At 46.0% G+C, this 24,860-nt stretch overlaps 1 protein-coding gene across 13 annotated transcripts in view; it reads left to right on the top strand.

Moving 5' to 3' along the window:
* FARS2 (phenylalanyl-tRNA synthetase 2, mitochondrial) overlaps nt 1–24,860 on the top strand; it is a 458,205-nt gene that overhangs the window by 102,346 nt on the left and 330,999 nt on the right. For 11 of the 13 annotated variants that reach the window (XR_012334309.1, XM_073810290.1, XM_073810284.1 and 8 more), the window contains 2 exons: nt 658–817; nt 13,146–13,277. Coding sequence is in view for 12 of the 13 variants with exons in the window: in XM_073810290.1 (XP_073666391.1) it covers nt 658–817; nt 13,146–13,277 (292 nt within the window). In the remaining variant the exon portion in view is untranslated. The remainder of the gene's footprint in view (nt 1–657; nt 818–13,145; nt 13,278–24,860) is intronic. The other 2 variants (XM_073810283.1, XM_033863789.2) reach the window with 1 other exon arrangement.

Genomic DNA, 24,860 nt, shown 5'->3' on the forward strand with positions numbered 1-24,860 from the left:
GTGATTAGTAACGGTGATTGTGATGACAGAGAGGACAGTGTATTAGCTATTGCAATGTGCCAGGCACTCCATGCCCTTCATGCATTCTTTTATTTAATTATCATGAAGTCTCTTAATTTATTATTCTCATCTTTCAAACCATTACCTGAAGCTTGGCTCCCATATCACTTTTTGGAGTTTACTGGATAGCAAATGGCAGAAACACATTTCAGGCCTTGTCCTGACCTTTGGAATTACAGGGTAGCAAAGTCCAGCACACTTCCAGTTTAGGAGGGCTTCATAGGACTTCGTTCCTAGACTGTGCTTTCTTACCTAGTCTCAGGTCACACTTTAAGGACAGTGAAAACCCGATTCACTGGTATTTGCACTAGCATGGAGAATAATGTGTCTTGTGAGGAAATGACTGCAAAGAAGTTAGTGCAAAAGGAAAATGGAGAGATGAGCAAAGATCAGAATGGTGTCTTTTAATTTCCTAAAGACTCTCCATTACATGTAGCCTAGTGCTTTGTTCAAAGTTGATACCAAATGAATGTTAACATCAGTACGTTCATTGACTCTTAAGACTTCCTGGGTTTTGTTTCCACATTATGTCTTTTGATACAGACTCTGGTCACGATGCTCTTTTTATTTATTTATATTATTCCTCTTGGTTCACAGTTATTTGCTGGCGTAAAGGATGGAGAAAACCTGCAGCTTTTCGAACAGAGTTCTCGCTCTGCCCATAAACAGGAGACACATACCCTGGAGGCCACGAAGCTTGTAGAGTTTGACCTTAAGCAAACACTTACCAGGCTTATGACACATCTTTTTGGAGATGGTAGGTACTAAATGCCTTTGTCTTTGGGGGCTTAAATATTCAACAGTTACCATCTTCCTGAAATCATTAAGCCTACTGTGTCTAGACTTCTTGCTCTCAGTTGTGGCTTAATGGTTTAGGTCCTTAGTGAGGTAGAACTTATGGATTTCCCGGTTCATTCCGTTTGAGGAGCAGAGGAGGGTGTGAAAATGCAATTAGCCAGAGAGAGAAAAATGATCACAGCCTTGCATCAGAATGACAGCGGATCGAGATCTGTGTCATCCACGGGGAGGGAGCGAACAGGCTGATTAATGTCGGAGTATTGCTATACCTCAGCCGCTGCTGAAGGGGTGATTGCGTTTTTGTATCACCTGCTGGGATGCTTCTCAGGGGAGATGCAGGGCGGGGAGGGGAGGTGCCCCAGCCAGGCCCACGTTAGGAACTTGACGGATGAGGGGGTGGTGTCACGGGAAGCGTGCTGTGTGCTCTCACAGCGCTCACAATGGGTAGGTGTTCACAGTGCCCTCGGACCTGGCTGTTCTCCCTCACTCCGAAGGGGAGTGCCGTGCTCTTACTTCAGGCATTTCGGAGGGTCATTTAAATGTTTTATCTGGGGTCGGGGTGCTAGATGCTGAAAAATGTCTCGGTAAACCTGTCTGCGTCCCAGCAATCTGGATGTCCTTTAGCGTAGTAATAGCCATAGTAGTGACGATGACAGCGAGAGAGTAATTAATAGTGTCAAATGCTGCATTAAGCACTTTTACAGGGATTTTTTTGTTCTGACCTGCATCTGTGATGTAGGTGTTATTATAATCTCCATTTTTTTTTATTAGAGGAGGGAACCCAGACCCAGAGCAACGAAGTACCACGTGACCACATTGCAGCTCGGGAGTATTTGAGGCCTGGTTTGAGCCCCCTGTCGTTTTGACTTCCGAGCCCATGTTAGACCTTAGCTCTTTTGAAAGGAGAGATACAGATCATTTCAATAATATTCCTAGACTGTGAGGCTTACGGAAGCCGTGATGTTAAAAAGAGGGGGCCTCCCCCGGGTGTTGCCTTCCGACTCTCCCGCCCTCTGACCCCCGTAGCTGGTCGGGCTATACTCTGTTATATTTCAGATACCAAGATCACTTAGAAACTTCACATTCAGTCCTTCTTTAATTAGCTAATGATAGGAACTGCCTCCGCAGGCCTCAGAACTATTCAGCAGCTCTTTTTATACTTGTTTTTATGGTCTGAGCTCTCTCCTCTTTTAAACTGTGAGTGTTGTATTCCTTTGTTCTTGAAAAGCAAAATTAAAAATGAGAGCACTGTTTCCTTGCGGCAGTCTCTTGCTGTTACAGCTGCTTGGGTGTCAGGGCGTTTTCTCCCTCTCCAAAGCAGTTGATTATTTTCTGCGAACATTTCAATTGCACCAGCATCCTAAGGCTGTTATGAGAGAGGTTATCGGTTTAGAATTGGAAAGAAAGAAAATGCCCTTTAGACAGTTTATATGCTTGTGGAATACACTGACATTTTAAACACTTCTAAATGGTTTCCCCTCTGTCTTGTACCGTGTTTAGCAGATCACTTCTTTCAGAGCAGCTAAGGTGGGGTTTAGGAGTCCTCACACTGTGGTTTCACTTGCTGCCCTTCACGGTTTACGGCCGTCTCTGGCACGATCCCTTGCTGAGCCCTGGAGTTTCCCTTTAGGAGGCGCCGGCCTCATAGCACGGTTTGGGTGAACGCGTCTGAAAGAGAAGTGGACTGTGTTCCTCTGCTGCCGGCTAGATATGTTGCTGTGGCAAGTCGTGTCTCTTCCATTTAAGAGCAAAACAGGCTAACGGTTGTCACTGAGATGCACTCGCAGCTCCTGTCTCAGGACCCTGCCGGTGGAAGTGCAGGTGGCCTCAGCCGTCAGCTCCCTCCGGGGCCGCCGCAGCTGCGGGCAAGCCCCCTTGCCCAAGGACAGTGCCCTTCCCAGAGCTGCCCACAGCCAAAGACTGCTTGTGGGAGGAATATAAAGGCCCCACAGTTTGCCCCCAGCCCCCAGCCCCTGCCCACCTGGCTCCAGCTCCCTCATCCCCGCTCCCCCCACACCCCGCCCCGTCCCTCTGGCGAGGTTAAGGCTTTGCTGGGCCTGATTGCAGTTGGTTGACTCCCCCCGCTGCAGCTGCCACCCTCTTCCTTCCATAGGTGCCGATTCTCCCCAAATAACTTGGTTGTCAACCCAACCTCCAAAGGGTCTGTATGCGGCCCTTGCGTTGCAGGGCTCTGTATTATGAATGCTGTCCTGGTCGGGAGTGAGGTCAGTCGGCAGTGAGGATACTGTGTCTTCCGTACCTTTTCATATTTTTCTCTGTCCACGAATCCCTGTTAATATAAATGAAGTGAAAGTGATTGAGAATGATAACTCGGTTTATGGCTGTTAGTCCTACTTTGTTCCTGACTGAGTCAAATTTACAGAGTGTTGAAGCATGTCACTTTAATAATTTTGAAGTGTGCCCTTTTGGGCTGTCTGGTGCTGTCTGATTTGCAGAGGGTCGTCTTACATCTGGAGGTGAAGTCGCAGAGCAGCGGCTGCCTCAGGCCATGTGGAGCTGTCTCTGCTCCTTGGGGCTCGGGTGTCGTCCAGGCCGGCTGCACTTTCAGATGAAAACTGGCTGGCAAGGCCCGCCTGTCGGAACCTTGGATCACATGCTCTGAAATGGGGCTACAGAGAGCCTTGCCTTGTGCTGAGTACAGATACTCAGTGGAAAGAGGACATCATCACTTTAGGACTCAGGTGGAGAGAGACTTAAGACCCACCTTTCCTTAGGAGTCTGCTGAGTGGAGAAAATACTTACTAGCGTTAACCTTTCTGGCCTAACGACTTGGTACAAGGAAACTGTTTGGGAGAAAGCGTGAGATAGCCACGATTGAATTCGCTGGAATGCTTTTAAGGAGCCTAAGAAAGTTGCTGATTCTCTGGTGACTGGGTAGGGCTAAGAAACAGGTTCCATACCCTAGAGAAGTAAGAAGTTGAAATTGTGTGGGGTTTTATGTTAAATGAAATGAAATGATTGGGCTTCGAGGTACAGTGAAAAAAGTACTTAAATTTTTCAAGATACTTTAATCAAGACAACGAATGTGCCAGGACTGTGCCTGTTTCATACTCTTTCTACCTGTAGGAGGTTGATACACAGGCAACCGGGAGACATTAAGGTCTGTGGACGAGGGAGAGTTCCTTCTCTGCTTAGGTTCATAGAAAGCCCAAATTCTTGATACATATATATACTTCATCACATTTGAGAAATTTCAGTAAATTATTTCTTCAGATATTTTCTCTGTTACTCGCTCCCCTTGGGGACTCCAATTACATGTATATTTACTTGAAATTTTTCCACAGTTCACCGGTGCTCTGTTCCCTTTTCTCTCAGTATTCTTTTTTCCTTCTGGGTTTCATTTTAGATAGTTTTCATTGCTGTATCTTTAAATTCATCAATCCTTCTTTTTTCCTGCCATGTCTAATCTGCTGTGAATTCCATCCAGTGTTCTTTTCACCCCATTTTCTAGTTTCAGTTAGTGTCTTTTCATGATCTTCTTTATCTCTACCTAACATGTCCGGTCTTCCCTGCAGCTTTGGGAGTGTACTAAATATCATTATCATGCATATTTCAGTGCCTTTTTCAACTAGTTCTGTCATCTGTGTCATTTCTTGGTGAATTGCTATTTCTTTTCCTCTACTTTATGTTTTTTTCTTCTTCTTCTTTGCATGCCTGATCACTTTCTATAGGATGCCCGATATTGTTGGCTGTACCTCGTAACGCGTTGTATATTTCTGTATTCCTAATACTCTCTCTGAGCTTCGTTCTGGGATTACTCAGAAACACTTTGATCCTTCTCATTTCGTTTTAAGCCTTGTTAGGCAGGGCCAGTGTAGGGTTTTAGTCCGGGATTAGCTTTTTCCCACAACCAATTTAAGACCCTTCTTAGTACTGTAACTGAGAACCCATGAACTATGAGGTCTTCCGTGCGGCTGTTTGGGAACTGACCCCTTTCTGGTCTTTGTGAGCTCCCAGCGTTATTCCTGCTAATCCTTTTGTGTGGTCTGTTTCCTGGCCTCGGGGAGTTTCTTCAACACACCTGCACTGACATTTTCATTTGTATTCCATCTTCTGCAGATCTTCAGACCTCTCTCTCTACAGCCCTCTTCTTTCACCCTGACCTGTGAACTCTCAGGACAGACTGTTTCCTCAACCTGGGAAGACCTCTGGGCTCCTCCTGTGTTTTCCTCTCCCAGGGCAGTGTTAGGGCTCATCTTTCAGGGATCAGTGTCCTTGGTTACCTGATATCCAAGGTCTAGTGTGGCATTGTTTCATATATTCTGTCTTTAAAAAAATTATTTTATTTTTTTTTTAGTTTTTTGAAACTGGGGGCTGGTGTTTTTCTTTTCAAAGAAGAATTTGATCTGGAGATAGATAAAATCCTAAAGATGCATTGTTTAGGTCTGGTTTACAAAAGGATTGCCTTATGATTTTTGTTTTTAGAACAATCAGTGAATTGTGCTTTCATGGATCTCTCGGGGTAACTGAAATACACTTATTTTAGACTCTCAGGCTGTTTTATAAAGTTAATCTCCTCTGGGGTGACTCCAGCTTTGGTTGTTGGTTGTGTTGGCTGTCTTACTTAGCAATCACGTAGTTGGAATTATGCTCTGCAGGTCATGTTCAGGGGAAGATTTTTTTTGTTTTTCTCCCTTTCTCTGCTTTCCTCCCTCCTGCCCTCCCCGCTTTGCTTATTTCTCCCCTGTGTGGGGGTTTACACTGAGCTCTTCCGACTTTAAATCCAGAATGAGGTTTTGTAGGGACCTGTCAGATGTACTCACCAGCTCTGATTTAGGGACATGACAGGTCCAGCGCCCAGGGCTTGGCTCTCCAAGCTAACAGCTCTTCAGAGCTACAGCCCCAGGCTGTATGTGGTGACGATTTTTGTCACCCTTCTTTCACCAGCATGGAGCCCATTCCGTCCCAGCTTCTGACTGCAAGCTTTTAGCCTCGCTCAGATGCCAAGCCAGCAGCACGTTATCCTGCGGGAGGCAAGCTCCTGGCATCTCTTCCTGATTGTGGACCCCAAGCCCAGCAACACTGTGATTTATCCCCTCTCCCTGTTTGCTCTTCTGTGCTGGTTCTGGCCAGTGGAGGTATTTCTCTTACCTCTGAACATAGACCATGGCTTTTTGGTTTTCTCCTTTTTCTCCTACCTGTCGTTGTGTGTTAGGAGAACAAGGAGGCCGATGGTGCCTTCTTGGCCTTGGAGGGCGCTTCGCTTGGAAGCCCAGTTAGTGCAGTTTTCATGGTCTGCTCCAGTGGAGGGCAGCATTGGGCTTTGCAGTCTGACACCTGGTTTTGAATTCTGATCTTGGCATTTTCTGTGTAAACTTGGATTAGATATGTAAGCGGTGTCCGTCACAGTTCCTCCATCTGTGAGATGGGAACAGTGGTGCTCATTGTGCAGTGTTTATGGCAGCCTGGCGTGAGTGTAAAGGTTAGCTGAAGGGGCCACGTGGGTATTTAGCATGGCATCAGAGTAAATAAACAGCAGACGTCGATGACCTTAGCATGCACTTGAGAAATGTTTCTTTTTCTTCATATTTTTATAAAAACCTGAGAGAGTTTAGATAGTGGTCTGATTTTCAGTGACATTCATTTCAAAAATCACCCATTGAGTATTTAGATTCTTTACACACTTTTCCTTACTGAATTGTCACCAAAACTCTGCGAGATGAATATTATTCTTGTTTTGAACGAAGCTGGGGCAGTGAGAGGTTAAGGCAGTTGCTCGAGGTCACTTGGCCTCAGGTGCTGGAGCCGGATCTAGTTAGGGGTCTAGGATTGCTCTTGCCGTGCATGGTGGACCCGCCCACGTCTCTGGGATCAGATGCGGGAGGCAGGCGGAGGGTGAACCTTCTGTCTGCCAGGTTTGTCTGTGGAGCCGTCCTGTGCCAGTGGGTCGGGGAGGAAGGTTGAGGACAGAGGGCGCTTGGCTGTGGCTCTCCCCTGGACCAGGTTCCCCTCAGGCTGTCCCCTCTGCTGTCCATGTCGCCCCTTACCCCAGTGCCTCGGACCCCACACCCAGATTTAGGATGAGGGAGCACTGAATTGTGCTGCACTCCGTTTCTAACCCCACTGCGAGGTAGAGAAATGCTAATATCATTTTAAGATCCAAGCCCTAAGCAAGAGGGTTCCTGCGTATGGGAGTCTGAAACGACACTTCACCTTACTGCTCTTTCCGCCAAGCAGAAGACTCATAACAGTGGGACCAATTACACTGTCAGCAACAGTGGGAGAAGTTGCTAGCCTTTTATTTTTCCCCTAGTACTTTGCATCTGTCTCAGCAGAGGGAGTCACTGTGGCTGAAACAGAGCTCACATCTTACCCTGTGCGCTGTGGCGTACATGGTCACGTGCGTGCATCCTCTACACGTGGGTGTGCTTCTGTGTACTTGACCGCACAGGACTGTATAGGGTACAGTAGTACAGTATCTTTATTCCAAGCCCAGGATGTCTGGAGGCAAGTGTAAAAGCAGCAGTGATGTAGCTGGTACTACTGTACTTTTCAAGGTACTGTACTGTAAGATTAAAAATGTTTTTTTGTTTGTTTTTTATGTATTATTTGTGTGAAAAGTATTATAAACCTATTACAGTACAGTACTATACAGCCAATTGTGTTAGTTGGGTACCTAGGGTAACTCTGTTGGACTTAACTAATAAATTGGACTTAATGAACGAACGTGCTCTGGGAACAGAACTGGTTCGGATGTAGGGGACCGTTTTACTGTAACACTGTATTAGTCTGAGGTGTATGACATAATGATTGGATACATGTATATATTGCAAAACGATCACCGCAATAAGTTTAGTTAACATCAGTCACCTCACATACTTACAATTTTTTCTTGTGATGTCACCGATGCCCTATTATACAGGGAAATGTATACTCTTACAGTGTTTCGATTTTGAACGCTGTGAATATATTACTGTTCAAAACAATTTTTTTTAAGAAAGCTATGAGAACAGAGCAATACTGAGAACTGTGAAAAATTGCCTGTCCGCTGCTTGGTACGTATTCAGTTTAAAGGGCTGTGGGTCTGATTTAAATCGAGCAGGAGCAGAAGAGATGGAATTGTCAGCTGCATTTGACAGTGAGGGCCGGGTAATTTCTAGTTAGGTTGTGCTCACCTCGGATGGTCCCAGTTTTTTACGGATTTCTTTTTAGCCAGAGAGCACCCTCCATCCTTTTTCTCCCCGGCTTCGCTTTCCTTGCTTGGGCGCCTGCCGTGTCCGGTGTAGAAAGCAGGAGAATCAGAGTTCTGCTACATTCGGCTGCTCCTCGGGTTCCAGCACTGAGGAATTAATGCCCAAGAGCAGTTACTAATTGCGTATTTGTATAGCCGGTATGGAAAAGTCTCTGCTTCGGTGGAGGGTAGCCTTGGTAGCATATATAAAGTCACTGGTATGTGCTCTGGTCTGGGCCACCAGCCTTTTCAAATTTAGATTCTGACAGCTCTGGGAGGTGGTTCTGATAGCACAGTCCCATCTTTCAATATAAGGGTATGGGAAGCAGAGAAAGGGTCCCTTCCTGAGTGGGTAAGTCAGGGAAATGAATTACAGGGTGTGTTTAGACGAGATTGGTGATGAAGGCGGGTGGGGTGACCTGGAATGGCATCTGTTTAATGTGTCTCTGTCCAGTGTTAGGCGCCGCAGTGCCGCCTCGGCGGCAGGGCTTGGTGGGAAGAGGCCTGGGCCCTTGCCCCGCCCCCTGCGTCCGGCCCTGATTGGTCTTCCCTGGTACGTGGTGCTGCCGTCCTGTGCCCGTGCCCCTGGTTCTCTACGGCAGCTAGGGCCGGCAGTGTCCTGCCAGAGCTGAGAGAATTCAAGTTCTTGCCAGTCCTTTTCCACTCAGGCTCACACCACTATCCTTTTTTTTTTTTTTTTTTGCGGTACGCGGGCCTCTCACTATTGTGGCCTCTCCCGTTGCGGAGCACAGGCTCCGGACGCGCAGGCTCAGCGGCCATGGCTCACGGGCCCAGCCGCTCCGCGGCATGTGGGATCTTCCCGGACCGGGGCACGAACCCACGTCCCCTGCATCGGCAGGCGGACTCTCAACCACTGCACCACCAGGGAAGCCCTATGTATTCCTTTTTTATATTCTTTTCCATTATGGTTTATCACAGGATCCTGAACATAGTTCTCGGTGCTGTGCAGCAGGACCTTGTTGTTTATCCATCCCACATGTAATAGTTTGCATCTGCTGACCCCAGCCACCCCCTCCCCACTGGCAACCACCAGTCTGTTCTCTATGACACCACCATTCTGAAGGAATGCTCACCAGTCATTTCTGGGGTCCCAGCTGAGGGAATGATCCTAGACTTTGGGCTCTCAGCATCCTCCTTCAGGAGAGAAAGCAGAGCAGGTGCCTGCATCTCCAGAGAGCATCTCTGCCTCTGGGAAAACTGGGGCTTGCTAGGTCCTCTGCTCACAACCACTGGGCAGAGCAGCTGTTGCTGTACAGCGTGGAGATGGGGCAGCTGGGCTCAGAGAGGTTGATTAACCTACCCCCGGTTTCACAGCAAGAAGGGCAGGATGAGACTTGAATCCAGGTTTTTGGTTTATTCTTCTACTTGGCTCTAGCCTAAAAATTAATATATAATTTTTGACAGTTGCTGTAATCTCACAGGGTTCTGAGACAATTTTTAAAAAGCTCTGAACTTCATTTGTAAATATGTTTAAGTAAATTATTACATCCAAACCAAAAAGAAAAAGACAAACACACACATAAAACAGAAAAAAGAAAGAACGAACTTGGCATTATTTTCCATTAGGTATATAATATATGTACATTTAATGTAATTTAAACTAATCACCAGTAAGAATAGTCTAATGCGTGATGAATCCGTGTGATTTGGACGTGTTTACCAGAAATGTCCCTCTGTTAATGTATAATTCAAAACGCCTAGTTCTTAGTGGATTTTTTTCACAGACTCCTGATACTTGACGTGTGAAATAAGCCATACTTAACATAGTTTTTAGGTGGTTATCCAATATCACATCTTTGATACACGCTGCATGTCAAGATGTTTTTTCAATCTGCTATAATAATCCTTACTATAATTTTGAGGTTATGGGGCGAAAACAAGAAGAAAGTGTATATTTGGGGGTAATATAAAAGTAATTAATAAATGATTCTACCACCAGCTATGAAAAAAATTACTGTTATGTGTCAAAGTAACTAAAATTTAAATTGCTAGAATATGTAAAAGGATATGGTATTTTGATAAAAAATTACACATTAACTAATATAATTTACTTTTAAATAGTGACTATTTATGTTTGAAGTATAGCCATAGGCTTCTCAAAGGTGGGACTTTGTAGCTTTTGCCATTTTCCTGTTTATGTGAAGGAAGACGAATTTAACTGAAGAAATCCTTAAGGTAGTAGAAAAAGGAAGTGAATGGTTTGTGGATTCGGCATTCTTTGAAGGGTCACAGGTTGAAAAAGGATCTGAGGAGGTAAAAGGATCAGAAGCTTTCTAGTCTCACTGGACACAGCTTTTGCCAGTCCGTGTTTTCTGGGTTAGTTTCTGTGCTGTTGTCATCAGTGAGTTCTGCCTCTTAGATGCGTAATGTTAATCATCTCACGTGTCCTGAGAGACTTTGGCCAACTTCCCTGCCTTGTCACTCTTTGCTGGGTGCGTTTTTCACTGTGGAGCCGTTACTTTCATTGCTACTGAAAGAGACACACCTGTAGGATGGTTGCGCAAAAGGAAACCTAGGGCTGTGGTGGCGGAGGCCTTCAACCAAAAGAGAGCGAGGTTTGATGCGACCAACATGTGGACATTTTATCTTGAGAATTTAGTCAACATTAAAAAAGTTTTTATCCAAAGTTATAATGTTTTATAGTTTTACAAGTGGTAAAACCAAAGTCCTTTGATAAAAGAAGGTTCCTGGAGAAGGGCAGAGACCGTCACACCGCTGTTCAGTTCAGTCCTTGTGCTTTGACACCACTGGCACCGACAGCTCGGATGGGTGTGCACACAGGAAAGGTCGAGTTCAGGCTTAATGAACACTGATAATAGTTACTTGTGGTTATTTTGAGCGTTACTAATGTTTTCAAGTTGCTTTCTCTCTGACTGGGGGGAACCTAAGCTTTCTAGGTGTGAGGTATAAAGAGATAAACTTTACCCAAAGGAATAAAATAAAGAAATAACAGGAAAATTAATTTGTGTAGAACGTACCTAACTTTGTTCCAGGCACTTAGTGGTGTTGAATTATATGAAATCATCATGTTAACCCTGAAAACTTGTCTTGCTTTCGGTAAAATTTGATCCAGGTATAAAAAGCCATGTATCAAGAATTTGTTTTTCCAAATTGTTCTCAGAAGGTGATCTGTGCTCACCTGCCAGGAGTTACAAAAAGAACGAATAACATGGTTTTGTCTGCCCGTCCTCTGCGCTCAGTTATACATCCCAACACTTGACACATTTCTGTTTGCCAGTGGGGTTGTCTCTGGAGCTTTTTCATACAATATTGGTAGGGGATTATTGGTCCCAAAGATGGATGAGCACACAGGTGTCCAGGTCCCTTCTTTGCAGAATTCAGTGGCAAGTAGGCAGCTGGTCTGCACGTAGGGGCTTCTGTACAGAAATATCGGGGGACTTGCAGACACTGCCCCAACATCTACATTTTTTTCCCGGGTAGAAAAAATGTTGGCGAAATTTCCTCAGTAATGGCAACGAATGAACTGTGGACATGCACAACAACGTGGGTGAGTCTTAAAATAATCACACCGAGTAAAAGAACCCAGATAGAAAAAGAATACATTCTGTGTGACTGCATTTTCATAAAGTTCTAGGCAGTGCCAGCTCGTCTGTCATGACAGGGAGGAAGTCAGTGGTTGCCTGGGGAAGGAGGGCTGGTGAGGAGGAGAGGCAGGGCTGATGGGCAGGTGGGGAGTATTACAGAGGGGCATGAGGAAGCTTCGGGGGGTAATGGACATGTTGCTGATATTGATGATGTTTCATGGATGTATACGTATGTCAGCACTTATCAACCGTGTGCACTGTATGTACGTGGAGTTTAATATTTGTCTGTTATACCACATGTATAATAAAAGGGGGAAGTATTGTCTTACGACTGTAAACAGAAATCAGTTGTCACTTGCCATTGACAGCAAGTATCTAGAAAAATAAATGCAACTGAAACAGAACAATGAAAGAAAAACCTATATTCTCCTATATCATTCTGAGCATAGCAAGGGCTCCTTTGTTTTATAACTCTGTTCGTTTGTGACTTTTGATTCTTGAAATATCTTTCACGATGGGCAGGGAATTATGTTTTAATTGTCAAGAGCAGGAGTTTTGGAGTCGGGCAGCCCCGGGTGTAGCCTGGTCACCTGCTAGCCGTGTGCCTATGGGCAGGACACACAACCTTCCTAATAGTTTTTCCACCTCTCTATGAAATGGGAATGGTAGAGGCATAGTAAGTGCTCAGTAAACGGAAGCAAGTTTTGTTACTGGTTTTGTTCAGTGCCTGCGCTGTGAGGGCTCTGGGTGTCCTCACAGGGGCATCTGGCTGCTACGTGGCCTCCTATTCTGCCTTCTCTTCTTAGTGACCTCTGCTTTCTGCAGGCTTGACTTGTTTTCAATTCATTAGTCTTTTCCTTTGTTAAATGATAATATTATTGTTTGTAAGTGACATATTTATGATTGCATATTGAGAAATTCATCCCGGCATTTAGCATGTACTTTTTTGGTTGTCTTGGATGTGAGTATATTTATCATTCATCTGTAGAAAAAAATATTTTGACTTTTTAAATTTAGCTGATCTTACTTCATTTAACCTTTTATTAGCTCTTATAAAGTTAATAAAAATTAATATATCTATTTATGGAAGTGAAAGTTGATTAGTTTATCCTGAATTAGTCATACTGTTGATATGTAAGTTTGAAGAACAGTAAAAGTATTTTTTCTTTTACTCTGAGAAGATGTCATTTTCACTTATAGAAACTAGCAGAATTACCTGCTTTCCCCATTATCTTGACCTAATTTCTTCCTCTGCCCGGTGGTTGCAGGGATTTGGCAGGTGATTGATTTGGTTTTAGAGGGTCCTGGAGCTACACAAAGTGTTTTTCATATTGGAAAAGACATGCCCAGTTTTTCACAAGTTTTAAGATTTATTGCCTCCCCCCAAAGTGTTGCAAATTAATTTGTTTGCTATTTATTTTAGTCAGAATGTAGGAATTGGTGTCATTAGCCGAAGGGCAGCTTTGATCACAGGAAAGGCAAGACTGCCTTTAACGCTCCATGTCTGCTTGTGTTTGGTGTCTTTGCAGGGCTGGACATCAGATGGGTGGACTGCTACTTTCCTTTTACTCATCCTTCCTTCGAGATGGAGATCAACTTCCACGGGGAATGGCTGGAAATTCTTGGCTGTGGGGTGATGGAACAGCGCCTGGTAAATTCAGGTAGAAGAGAATCCACGTGTATTCACAGGCTCTCTCTTCCCAGCTGACTTCCTTTACAGGCTCGTTTGCATCCGCACTCACCTACTCCTGTAGGACTAGCCTCCGTCTTTCTCTCCTTGTATGTTGCCCTCTAGACTTTTCTCTGGCACTCCACTCTGGAAGAACTTCATTCTCGTGGCTAATTTTGCAAAAGCTTCTTGGTTTTGGAGCTCTTCCTTATCAGCGCCCGGCGTTGGTTTGTACTTTGTGATTTCATATTTGTTGATCAGCTGCTTTGTAATTGCCGACAGGTCTTTGATGCGTGTCCCAGGAGAGTGGTTTGTCTTCCAGACTATTTAAGAACAAAGCCAACATATAATCCCTTTTTTTGTTCCTACTGCATTTGGAACCAAATTCAGCAGGTATTTCATAAATATGCTAAAAACACAATATAAAAATACTTAGGCCTGTGATGTTTGGTGGTTTGCCACCCTCAGCGTTGGCAGTGCTCCCTGACTGGGAGGGAGGGAAGAAAATGGGGGCTCTGATGACATTCTCCCCGTTCTGTAAGAACTCGAGAAGGATCTTTCCAGCTCTCCTCTGCAGGACCATTGCTTAACAATAATGATTATTTCTAGGAATTCCCTCGCGGTCCAGCAGTGAGGACTCCATGCTGCCGAGGGCCCGGGTTCGATCCTTGGTCCAGGAAGTAGGATCCCACAAGCCATGCAGTGCAGCCAAAAAAAAAAGATTATCTCTAAACTTAATTTCAGAGCTCTGAGGTTTTTTTTTTAAGTCACTATCTGAATTTAAATTTAAAAATACTTGTTCAGAGTGTACATCCTCCATGGGAAGCTGGCTGAGACTGGGCGTGTGGGGAGGGGTCACTGCCTGAGCAGCAGGCAGAGGGGACCCCATGAGCCGGCTCCCCACTGCCCCCGCTCCTCCCTCCTGGAGAAGGACATGCGCTCTGTGGTCTGGGAGGGTGGTGGCTCTGATTCAGGGCTGGTCACGGGCCTCCCACCATAGACCGGAGGGGAGCCGTCCCTTCTGGTGACTCAGAGCTGCGATGGACCATGGGTAAGGTCGTGGCCTTAGAGAACGCGGCTGGAGGGAGACGGGAGATGGGGCGGCCGTGAACGCAGGAGCTGGTGCTGCCTGGGCTGGGAGACCTGGGGCCTGGCCTCCCCGCCCCCTCTTCCCCAGGGGCCCGGACCAGCCAGCTCACAGATTCCTCTCCACTCGGCCAAGCAATGCTTGCGGGAGAGCTGGCCCAGCACAGCACCACGTGCTCCTTGGGTGGTTTTCCAGTATTTGAAGGTCTGTCCTGGAGAAGAGCAAGCAGAGAGGTCGCAAACGAGGGCCTGTGAGTAAAAGTTGGGAGGCCTGGGCTTGCGTGTCTGAAGCAGCACGTGTTCTGTCAGTTGACAGCTGTGTGTCTTCAGGCAGGTTGCTTAACCTCGCCGGTCTCGGTTCTCTCATAGTCAAATGAGCACAGCGATACCGCCCTCAAAGTTTCTTTATGAGGGTTAGTGGAGGTGATGCACGTGACGTGCTTAGCACAGGGTCTGGCGCGTAGTAAAATTGTTTCAGTAAAAATTAATCTCTGATGTTATTAAACATTGTTTTCAAATGGTGAGAGCCATTTATTAACAGAGAGCCCCCTTAGTCGAAAATTAATTAAACAGAGCCTGTCCTGCACGTCATAGAAACAATTTCTAGCCAGTTGGAACTAGGTTACGTCTTTGATCCTGGTCATTTTAGTATCCATGATTCTGGATTGAGTGAATGATTTTAGAGGAAGAAAGAAAATTGAGAGTGGTAGGAAACAGGAAAATAAAAGAGATGTATATGTATTTTAATAGAAAACACAAAATACTGGGAGCAAATATGTAAGCTTTAATCTCTTCTTGAGTAGGAACTAACTTCAAATACTTCTGTGGTGTTTTGTTTTGTTTGTTTTTTTTCTGTGGTGGTTTTGTTTGTTTTGCTTCGGGGGGGAGGGTGAGTCACATATGAGTTGCCGCTTGGAATCGTGCTTCCTTGTATGTTTCCAGTATCCTGGATGGGTTTTTATGAGGCTTATTCACACAGTAATTGGCTGAATACAGTCTCTGAAACAGGTTTCCAAGTCATTATTGCACATTAATGAGACTGCTGTTCTGCAGTTAGATCAGCCATGTCAGGTGATTCTTGGAGGAAATGGCAAAGTGAAAAAAAAAGAAGACACCTAAGATGCAAACGTGTCTGAGAGATTCACCGTGGTGGTGGGATGTGCTTTCGTTTGTTGGGAAATGGTACACATAAAATTTAAGTTAAATACCTTGCAAGAGAGAGAGAGACTAAAGAAAAGGAAGAAGAAATGATTTTATAAAAGAATTTCTGTGTGGGCTTTGCTATTTGAAGTTGAAGTTATTATGACAGAGTTCTTCTCCGTGTTCTCAGACTCGAATGTGTTTTGACGTCTGTAGTTAAAATGCTTATTACACTGTGTGCCTGGCAGTCACTAACCACAGACAGCATTTGCAAGTGGAGCTAACTTTCTGTTTTCTGAGTTCCTACGGTGTGGCGGAAGCCTGGCTCCGGGCCCTTTATGCCTCTGTTCAGTTTGCCATTCTTGCTGTCTTTCCTCCTGTATTTTTTCCCTCCCCTCTCCTCCCCTCCCCTGCCTTTGAAAATAGAACTTCCAAGAAATGCTAAAATTGATGGTTACAACTCTCCATCTTTATGGCCCTTCAGAGGTTCAGCTAAATGCTGAAATGACAACCGAGAGGCTGGTGGGGCAGTGATAATAGCAGACGTGTGCCAGCCTCTCGCTAAATGCCCTAGAGGCTTTCCTTCATTTAACCTTCACAACAGGGCTCTGGGTGGATGCTGTTACCAACCCCATCTTACAGAGCCTCAGAAAGGTGATCGGGCTCGAATGGCTGGCAGCTCGCTTGCCCAGATCTTTCCGACCATAATCAACTACTGTGTTCTGCTACCTGAACAGTAAATTGCATGATTTTGAAGTGGCTAGAAATTCCTTTCAAATAAATGATTCTGCCTAACGTAGAATGAAGAGCTGGAACCAAATGAAACAAAAGCAAACAAAACTCTGTTGTGTAGTTATTCGTTACTCCTGCAGAGGGGCTCATCCCCCGTGTATTATCTCTGTGATCGAGTGCATTTAATTAAAAGCATGAGATTAGATTCCTAATTTGAACAGGCATTGAAAACACTTTATTGCACATTTAAGCTGACTATGGCATGTGTGTGTTTTGTGCACAGAATAAGATAAGGCTGTTCCGGATAGCTTAGAGAATTTTATTTCTTCTTCTTTAAGCTCTAGTGCCTTCACCATTGCTTTCTTTCTTTTTTTTTTTAATAAATTTATTTATTTATTTTATTTTTGGCTGTGCTGGGTCTTCGTTGCTGCACGCGGGCTTTCTCTAGTTGCGACGAGTGGGGGCTACTCTATTGCAGTGCATGGGCTTCTCATTGCAGTGGCTTCCCTTGTTTCAGAGCATGGGCTCTAGGCATGCGGGCTTCAGTACTTGTGGCATACGAGCTCGGTAGTTGTGGCACATGGGCTTAGTTGCTCTGCGGCATGTGGGATCTTCCTGGACCAGGGATCGAACCTGTGTCCCCTGCATTGGCAGGCGGATTCTTAACCACTGCGCCACCAGGGAATTCCCTCCGTTGCTTTCTGACTGCTTAGATTTGGTAGTTGTGACCTGGGTGGCGACTGCTGTCATGATGATCTGATTGTTTTTCCCTTGAGGACAGGAGTGAGTCACGTCTCCAAATACGACACACTTTTTTCCCATTGGGCTGACTCAGGCTGCTGTCTTTGCAGGTAGAATACAGAGCAGGAACATCTGAAACCATCACCAGGTGACTACGGGCTGTCATCATGCCTGGAAGGAATTTACCATCTATTGAGCCCCTGTGAAATTTAGAAAATTATACCTGGGCCAGGAAGCAGAAAAGTCTCCACAGTGGAAAATAACTTTAAAAGCGGAATTGCCTTCTTTACCTCTTGATTAAAATTTAAAACTTGACTCTTTGGGGAAAACCTTGTAAATACGTACGTGAACAGTTTCTAGTTTTAAATAATCATTCTTTTGTTCGTTTGTTTGTCAAATATTTCTTGAATTACTTCTAAGGCTATAGAAAAGCAAATAAGCATTGTCCTTGCCTTTGAGACCAGCGCAGTGCACAGAGATGTAAACATGAATGATTAGGGTGCCACGTGGTCCATATTAGTAACAGAGGCACGGTGGGCAGAGTGGGGAGGGGAGGGACTGGGGAGGAGTGTGCCAAGCCCTCGTCCTGGTTGCACTCAGGGTGGAATACTGGTGATAGGCACACATGAAGCATGCACCCTAGAAGAAGTTCAGTTCCTGTTTGTAAGGGCTTGTGTACTTTGTCTTTGCTTGGACGCCCAGTTGTTATACCTAATGCTGCTTTTCCTATCTAAGAATAAATCTATTTGCAGTCTATCCCTCTTTGATAGAAGTCTCTACAGCCTCTACACACACTTATATCGCTCAGTGTTACTGATCTAAGTTGGTGAACTTCCAGATGGCACAGACCAAGACTGTACAAGCACTGTGCTGTATACAAGCAGACATGCCACTCCTACACTTAGCATCTTGTCTGCGTAAGGCACTGTGCTAGACAAAGAGGAAGATACAACAAATGGTAAGATGTGACTTCTCCCTGTAAAACTTGGAGTGAGGCAGGGAAGATGAGGCTGTGTAATTAGAGCGTGAGCTTACGTGCCATTCGTGAGATCAGGCTTTGGGATATGCGAAGAGGGAGCTCTGTCCATCAGTTAGACCACTGGAGGTCTAACTCATGGAGCCACTGAATGATCTTGGCACCTCTGTCGAAAACCATGTTTGGGTTTATTTCTGGACTCAATTTTATTCCATTGTTCTACGTTCCTGTCCTCATATCCACACTGTTTTGATTCCTGTAGCTTTGTAGTAAGTTTTGAAATTGGGAAGTGTTAGTCCAACTTTGTTCTTCCTGTATTCATTCTTTACTCTTGGCCATAACATGCTTAAGTCTCCCTAATTAAAAAATAATTTTTTTCCTTAAAATTTTTCTTCATTGGAATACTTCATGCTGATACTTTATATGCCCGTCTCTGTCTCTGTCTGTCTTCCAGTCCTTTACCATATAGATCAGTCCAGTGTCCCCCACCCCGCTGAAGAGGTAGGACATGATACAGTTGAAGTCCCCTGTGTCCCTCCCTGTTAGTACCTTCCCTTCCCCCCACTCCTGTGAGCAATCACTGTTCTGAATTTTGTGTTGTTACCTTGACTTTCATTATAGTTTTTCTATGCATATTGTAAAACGAGCCAACTTTCACCAGCTTTTATGCTTTAACAAATGGAATCATGCTGCCCATCCTCTCATGACTTTGGTTTTCCATGCAGTGCTATGAAGTTCATCTCTGTTGTCATGTGTAGAGTTTTAGTTCGTTCATTTTTCACTGCTTAAATTCTACTGGGTGAATATGCTGCAGTTTACTCATCCATTCTTCAATGGACACTTCGCCGTTTCCCCCTTTTTTGTTCGCTGCTAACAAATGCTCCTCGTGCACACTTTTGTGCGTCTTGTACGTACAGGAGTGCGAGTGTCTCTGAGGCGTATTTTATTTGGCTGTGGAGTTGCTGCACTTCGGGGCAGCTGCAGCTTTGTTGGTGTCACCAGGCTGTTTCCCAAGGCAGCTGGGCCAGTTCGCTCTGCCTTGAGCCTTTGCATGGACGTTCTTGCTGCCCCACATCCTCTCCGCGGACGCCTGACTTTGGTCCGTCTCTTTGGTGAGTTTAGAGTAGCCTGTTGCTGAGGTTTCGTTTACATTTAGCTGATTGCTGTTGAGGTTGATCACATTTTTTATAAATTTACTTGACACATGCAGCTTTTCTTTTGCTCATTTTGGGGTAGGGCTCATTTTTCTCCTTGTCTTTCTTTTTTTAAATTAGTTAATTCATTAATTTATTTACTTTTGGCTGAGCTGGATCTCCGTTGCTGCGCGCGGCCTTCCTCTAGTTGCGGCGAGCGGGGGCTACTCTTCGTTGTGGTGCGTGGGCTTCTCATTGCAGTGGCTTCTCTTGCTGTGGAGCACGGGCTCTAGGTGCGCGGGCTTCAGTAGTTGTGGCTCTTGGGCTCTAGAGCTCAGGCTCAGCAGTTGTGGCTCACGGGCTTAGTTGCTCCGCAGCACGTGGGATCTTCCCGGACCAGGTCTCGAAGCTGTGTCCCCTGCTTGGCAGGCGGATTCGTAACCACTGTGCCACCAGGGAAGCCTATCTCTGTCTTTTTTTAATTGATTGGTAGGAATTCATCATCTATTTTGAACACTAATCTTTTGTCATTTTTATATATTAAAATCGTATTCTCTAGGTTTGTGGCTTTTCTTCTTTAAGTTGCTCTTTCATGAATGGAATGTCTATATTTCTTACTTGAGTAGCTTTAGGTTTCTTTATATAACATCGTTCTCCCAAAAAGTCACTTTGTCAGGGAATGCGAGTGGGTGTAAGTTGACAAGTTCTGTAAAGATAACCCTTCTGCTTGTCGTGCTTGACTCTAGTGGCTCAAGTCTCTGATGTGATTGCTGTATCATTCATATTTTCAGCGTGGGGATTCTGCATATTTAATGACTTTCAAACGTCTCCCCTCTCTCTCCTAATGTTCTGTTGAGTCTGGTCCCACCCTCTGTGGCAGTTCCTGGGGCTGGGAAGGCAGACTCTGGGATGCTCTTGTTTGACTGGGAAAGGCAACATGGAGCTTGCGTGGGGACTCAGTTATACTGTTTGTACAGAATTGGATTTGTCTCCTCGTATATTTTGTAGTTCTTTCTGATCCTGCTTAGAAGCCATGCCATCCCCTCCAGTATTTCTGCTACTGTAATAAGAGCAAAGATTTTGGTCTTTGCTTCAAGCTGCGGTACCTGTACATATTTCTGATGTTTTGATAGCTGTACTATGTGTTACGTACTGTCTGTGGCATCATTCCTATACGTGGGAGACTTCTGGAAAGCAGAGATTCTGTCCCGTGTCTTACTTTCATTGTCTAAGGTCTTGGATATTTAGCTGATATAAAGCAATTGTCCTTCCCCCATCAATGTGGACTTAATTTTCCATTTTCAACTGTTTTCCTTTTTCCTATCATCTCCTCATTCCTGAAGCAGTAACCCTAGTAATAATAATAATAATAACAACAACAACAATAATAATACAATCCAAATATTAGCTCTTAGCTTTTGACATTTTGAAGCTGTTGAACTAGTTTGTGAGCTTCCGAATAGAAGGTTCAGGTTAGACAGAAGTGGACATTTGGCAAGTTTGGATCGTTGCAAATGGTCATGTCTTTCATCAGACTCTGTTACTATTCCCACCACCCCCCCACCCCCCCCCCCGCCGTATCCATGCACTTTGCCCGCTGACTGTGAAGCACGCTGCACTGTGGGAAGAGGACCCTCCCCTCTGCCCTGACCGCTTCGGCTGAAGGGATGTCAGCAGATGAAGGAACAACGGCTCGGAAGCCCTTGGCAGCGCTTTTGCCCTCTTTTGCTTCTGCCTTTGTTATGAGATGAACATGCACAGCCTGCTGGTTCTCGAACAGTGAGAAGCAGGCGGACTGGACCTGAACCAACCCTGGAGCCCTGAGGCCAGCCCAGTCTGGACCAGCTGAAGCCCTGGCCCACAGCTGTGTGCTTGTTGACGTTTGTGGTGGTCTGTCCATCCACAGTAGCTGGCTGGCAAGATGTACATTGTGGCCGTTTTGCATATTCTTCCTCAGCTCACCTGGGGCTCCCGGTGTGTTTAAGCGTCCCTCCTCCAATACCGTTACACGGAATTCACTTATTCCTTCATGCTTTTCCTCACCATCTCCCTTTCTAGCGTAGTGAGAAGGATGATTGAAAAAGAGTTTGACTTTTTCTGCTTCCCTCCCTAGAGAAGCCACTGAAATAGATTCCCAGTATTTTGGTGTGTGTGGTGACTGTTTCCTAAATCAGACAGGGATTGGGGATGGGATTTATCTGGGAAGTCCTCCTTGTGGGAGTTTTTGGACATGCTTCTGACATATGGAAGATCATGTGTGTGTGTGTGTGCAAACATGTTCTCACTATAACCTGTTTAAAGGTTTAGTTCCAGGTGTCTGTCTTTAATCAGTCTCAGGTAGAAAACTCTGGAATCACTAGAATGTAAGCTTCATGAGAACAGGGACTTTTTTGGGGTTTTTTTTGCGGTACGCGGGCCTCTCACTGTTGTGGCCTCTCCCGTTGCGGAGCACAGGCTCCGGACGCGCAGGCTCAGCGGCCATGGCTCACGGGCCCAGCCGCTCCGCGGCATGTGGGATCTTCCCGGACCGGGGCACGAACCCGTGTCCCCTGCATCGGGAGGGGGACTCTCAACCACTGTGCCACCAGGGAAGCCCGACTTTTTTGGTTTTGACCACTGTTGTATTCCCAGTTCCTAGAACAATGCCTAGCACACAGTCAGCACTCTCTATATATATTATAAAATGAATGATGAGCACGAGTGGTGGACCCCCATTTCCTTGTCCCAATGTGTACTATTCTTTCTCCAGGCTCATCTAAACAGTAAATGTGGAGGGAAATACCCTAGTTTCCCAGGCTAACCCTTGGCCTGTCTGTGCTTAGCTGCTCAGTGCAGCTCCTAAGGTAACAGGAAGAAGATCCGGGGGGCCCTTGGAGTGAAGATCTGCCTACAGCCAGGCCCTGCCACGCACTGTGCTGGAGATCTTGGGCAAGTCCCGAGGGTCTCAGTTTCTTCGTCTATAAGATAAGGGTCTTAGATGATATAACATCCAGATTTCCTTTTAGCTCTCGGATCCCATGATTTGGCCTCTTAAGCAAGCCAGAGATGTGTAGCATTAATACAGCCCTCAGGGGATTTGGGTTGTTTTATAGCCCCACATGGAAAATTGCATAGCAGCCTGACTTTGGTATCTATGGTTGGTTAATCAGGTTTCTTCCCCACACCCCTTAAAGAAACTCTCCGAGACTAATAAAAAGGTAAAAAAGGATGTTCATATAATTGAATTTTATTTAAACTATTTATGAAACTCTTGCTTCATGGGATCACTGCAGCTTTGAAGGCAGGTAGTGATGTGCTACTCGGTGGTTCAGTGTTATTTTCTCCCTTGCAAAGAGGCAGTTTAGAAGTTTAGGAATTATTTATGGTACCGTGGGGATAAACACAATCTGCTAAGTTATTTTTTTCAAGATTCGTTTCTGCATTTTAGGCTGGGGAAGCAATGTCTTCATGAAACGGCCGTGTTGTTATGTCCGTGGCTAAAATGAAGTGATGTCATTAGACAAAAGTTAGGCCAGATTTTCAGATTGTGTTTTTTAATGGACATAAGTCAGGAACTGGCCAAGGGTAGCATTTCTCAAAGTGTGTGACATAGAACACTGGGTATTATCAGGATTTTCAAAGGAAAGAGAAGATTTGATATTCAACCAAGGGTGGAAAATAGTGAGTTGGAAAAGGTCCTGCATGTCTCTCTCTATCTCTGAGTTGGGGCGAGCGAGCAGATTTCCCAGAGTCACAGGACACGGAATCACTCTGTGAAAGGGTCCCTTTTGTGGAGCACATCCCGAGAAGGACACCTGGGGAAAGGCTCGTCTGTTGGCTGCTGGGGTTGCTGGTGAACTGGCAGGCTAATAGAAGTGTAGTTTGGGGCAGTAAATGATGAAGCCTAGTGAGATATGCTTAAATGTTACCTTGAGGAGTGCCTTCAACGTAAAGGGAAGCGGCTGGTATCAGTATACGTAATTTAGAACATTTATTTGATATTTTAGGCTATTTGTCTACAGAGTCCTGGAAATTGAGGGTTTGTGGGCTTTGAAGGCATTAGGAAGGAAAAGCTCTCCAAATCCACTGTTTGATGCGTCCATTTATTAAATCAGCCTTTCTCGTCTCCGTCCATTCCTTCAACGGACGTTTATGAAGGACCTGCCTGGCAGGCGCCACGCGAAGTGCTGCAGATACACAGGTCGTTTCTGCCTTTGAGGGGCTCACGGTCCAGTGTTGGGGACGGCAGGTCGTGTGCTGTGTCCGTGAGGCTCTGATGACAGTTGGAGGAGGAGTTGTTGGTTCCTCGAGAGATGGGCAGCGCTTCACCGGGGTCGTAGGGCTTGACCCGAACGGTGAAGGGGAGCAGGTTTTGTGACGGGTAAAGAGGGATCTTTCCACCGGGGTCGTAGGGCTTGACCCGAGCGGTGAAGGGGAGCAGGTTTTGTGACGGGTGAAGAGGGGTCTTTCCCGGCAAAGAGCGTGGCTTGTGCAGGACACACAGAGTGGGAGGCGGCACTGCATGTTCTGGAAAGACCGACTGGTACGAGCTCGGGGAAAACCTGGGAATCAGGTAGAGGAGGCTGCTAAGCTCCTCCGTAGCCATCAGGTCTGGAAGGGCATGGGCGGCAACATAAAGACCTTAAACCTCACCCTTCAGGTAGTAGCACGCGATTGGGGGATTGCATCACTGTTGAGGGTGAGTCGAACAAATGCAAGTTCAAAGGCAGGAGACCAGGTGAGCAGCCTAGACTGAGTGTGAGGAGGCCCTGGAGGAGGGAGGGGCCGGGCGGAGTGGGTCTGGGAGCTCCCGCCAGGCTCCTTGCGCCTGGGGCCTCGTCCTCAGCGTCATGAAGGGGGCACGCACTCGGGGGCAGAGGGATCTGGGTGCAGTTCTCCCGGGCTTAGCTGGGGCCCACCGTACGCCCTCCAGAGACCCAGGGGAGTCCACAAGCCCTGCGCCCTCTGTACCTTCAGTTACCTAAGTAACCAGCACAACTCCTTTCTCATCAGGCAGGCTTTTTTTTAAGAGGAGGCAGACCGCCTCCGAGGGTGAAGAAGTACCATTTTATTCCTGTTTCAAAGAGAGCATTTCTGGATGGCGTAGGCTCCCAGCCCTCCGCAGCCTGGATTCCCTCCTGGGTGAGATGCACGTGGTGAGGCTGGCTCTCGCCTGCTCTGGGCCTCCTTGGACGGGCCCCCCCTGGGTCCTCTCTGAGCCCAAGCGTGTCTGCCTCCCGGCGAGGCTGACAAGGGGTCTGCCTCGGTTGTGTGGCTCTCAGGGACCAGACCTGAAAAGGTCTTTGCGCTGCTGCCTTTCTTTGGGCTTGGGACTCTTTCACTGGTTCCCTTAATCAAAGCCATTCCTCCTTGTCCGTGGCTGGTTGTTTATTTCCCTGCCAGCTGTGGAGGGGCCTGGGCGTTGGAGCTTCTTGTTTGTTGCACTTACCTTCTGTGTCCTATCTTGGCGGTGCCTGGAGTAGCGACGTGGGGAGCAGCTGGGGGGCAGACCAGACTCGCTCCTCTGGTGCTTACTGGCTATGGCTGACCGGCTCCCTTGACCACCGCGGGGAGGATGTGAATGTCCCTACAGAAAGTACTGGGAGCTTTAAGCCAGAAAGGTACACCTTCACTGACAATCCATTTACCACTTAACGTCCCTGCATCCCAGCTCCTAATCTATAAAAGGAGAATAATAATGTGCACCTCACTGGTCTGGGATGGAGAATAAATGAATTAATGCATGTAATGTGCTTAGCCGAGGGTCCGGTGCTCAGTAAATGATCAG

This window comes from Tursiops truncatus, chromosome 10 (genome assembly GCF_011762595.2).
Source record: "Tursiops truncatus isolate mTurTru1 chromosome 10, mTurTru1.mat.Y, whole genome shotgun sequence".
Classification (NCBI taxonomy): domain Eukaryota; kingdom Metazoa; phylum Chordata; class Mammalia; order Artiodactyla; family Delphinidae; genus Tursiops; species Tursiops truncatus.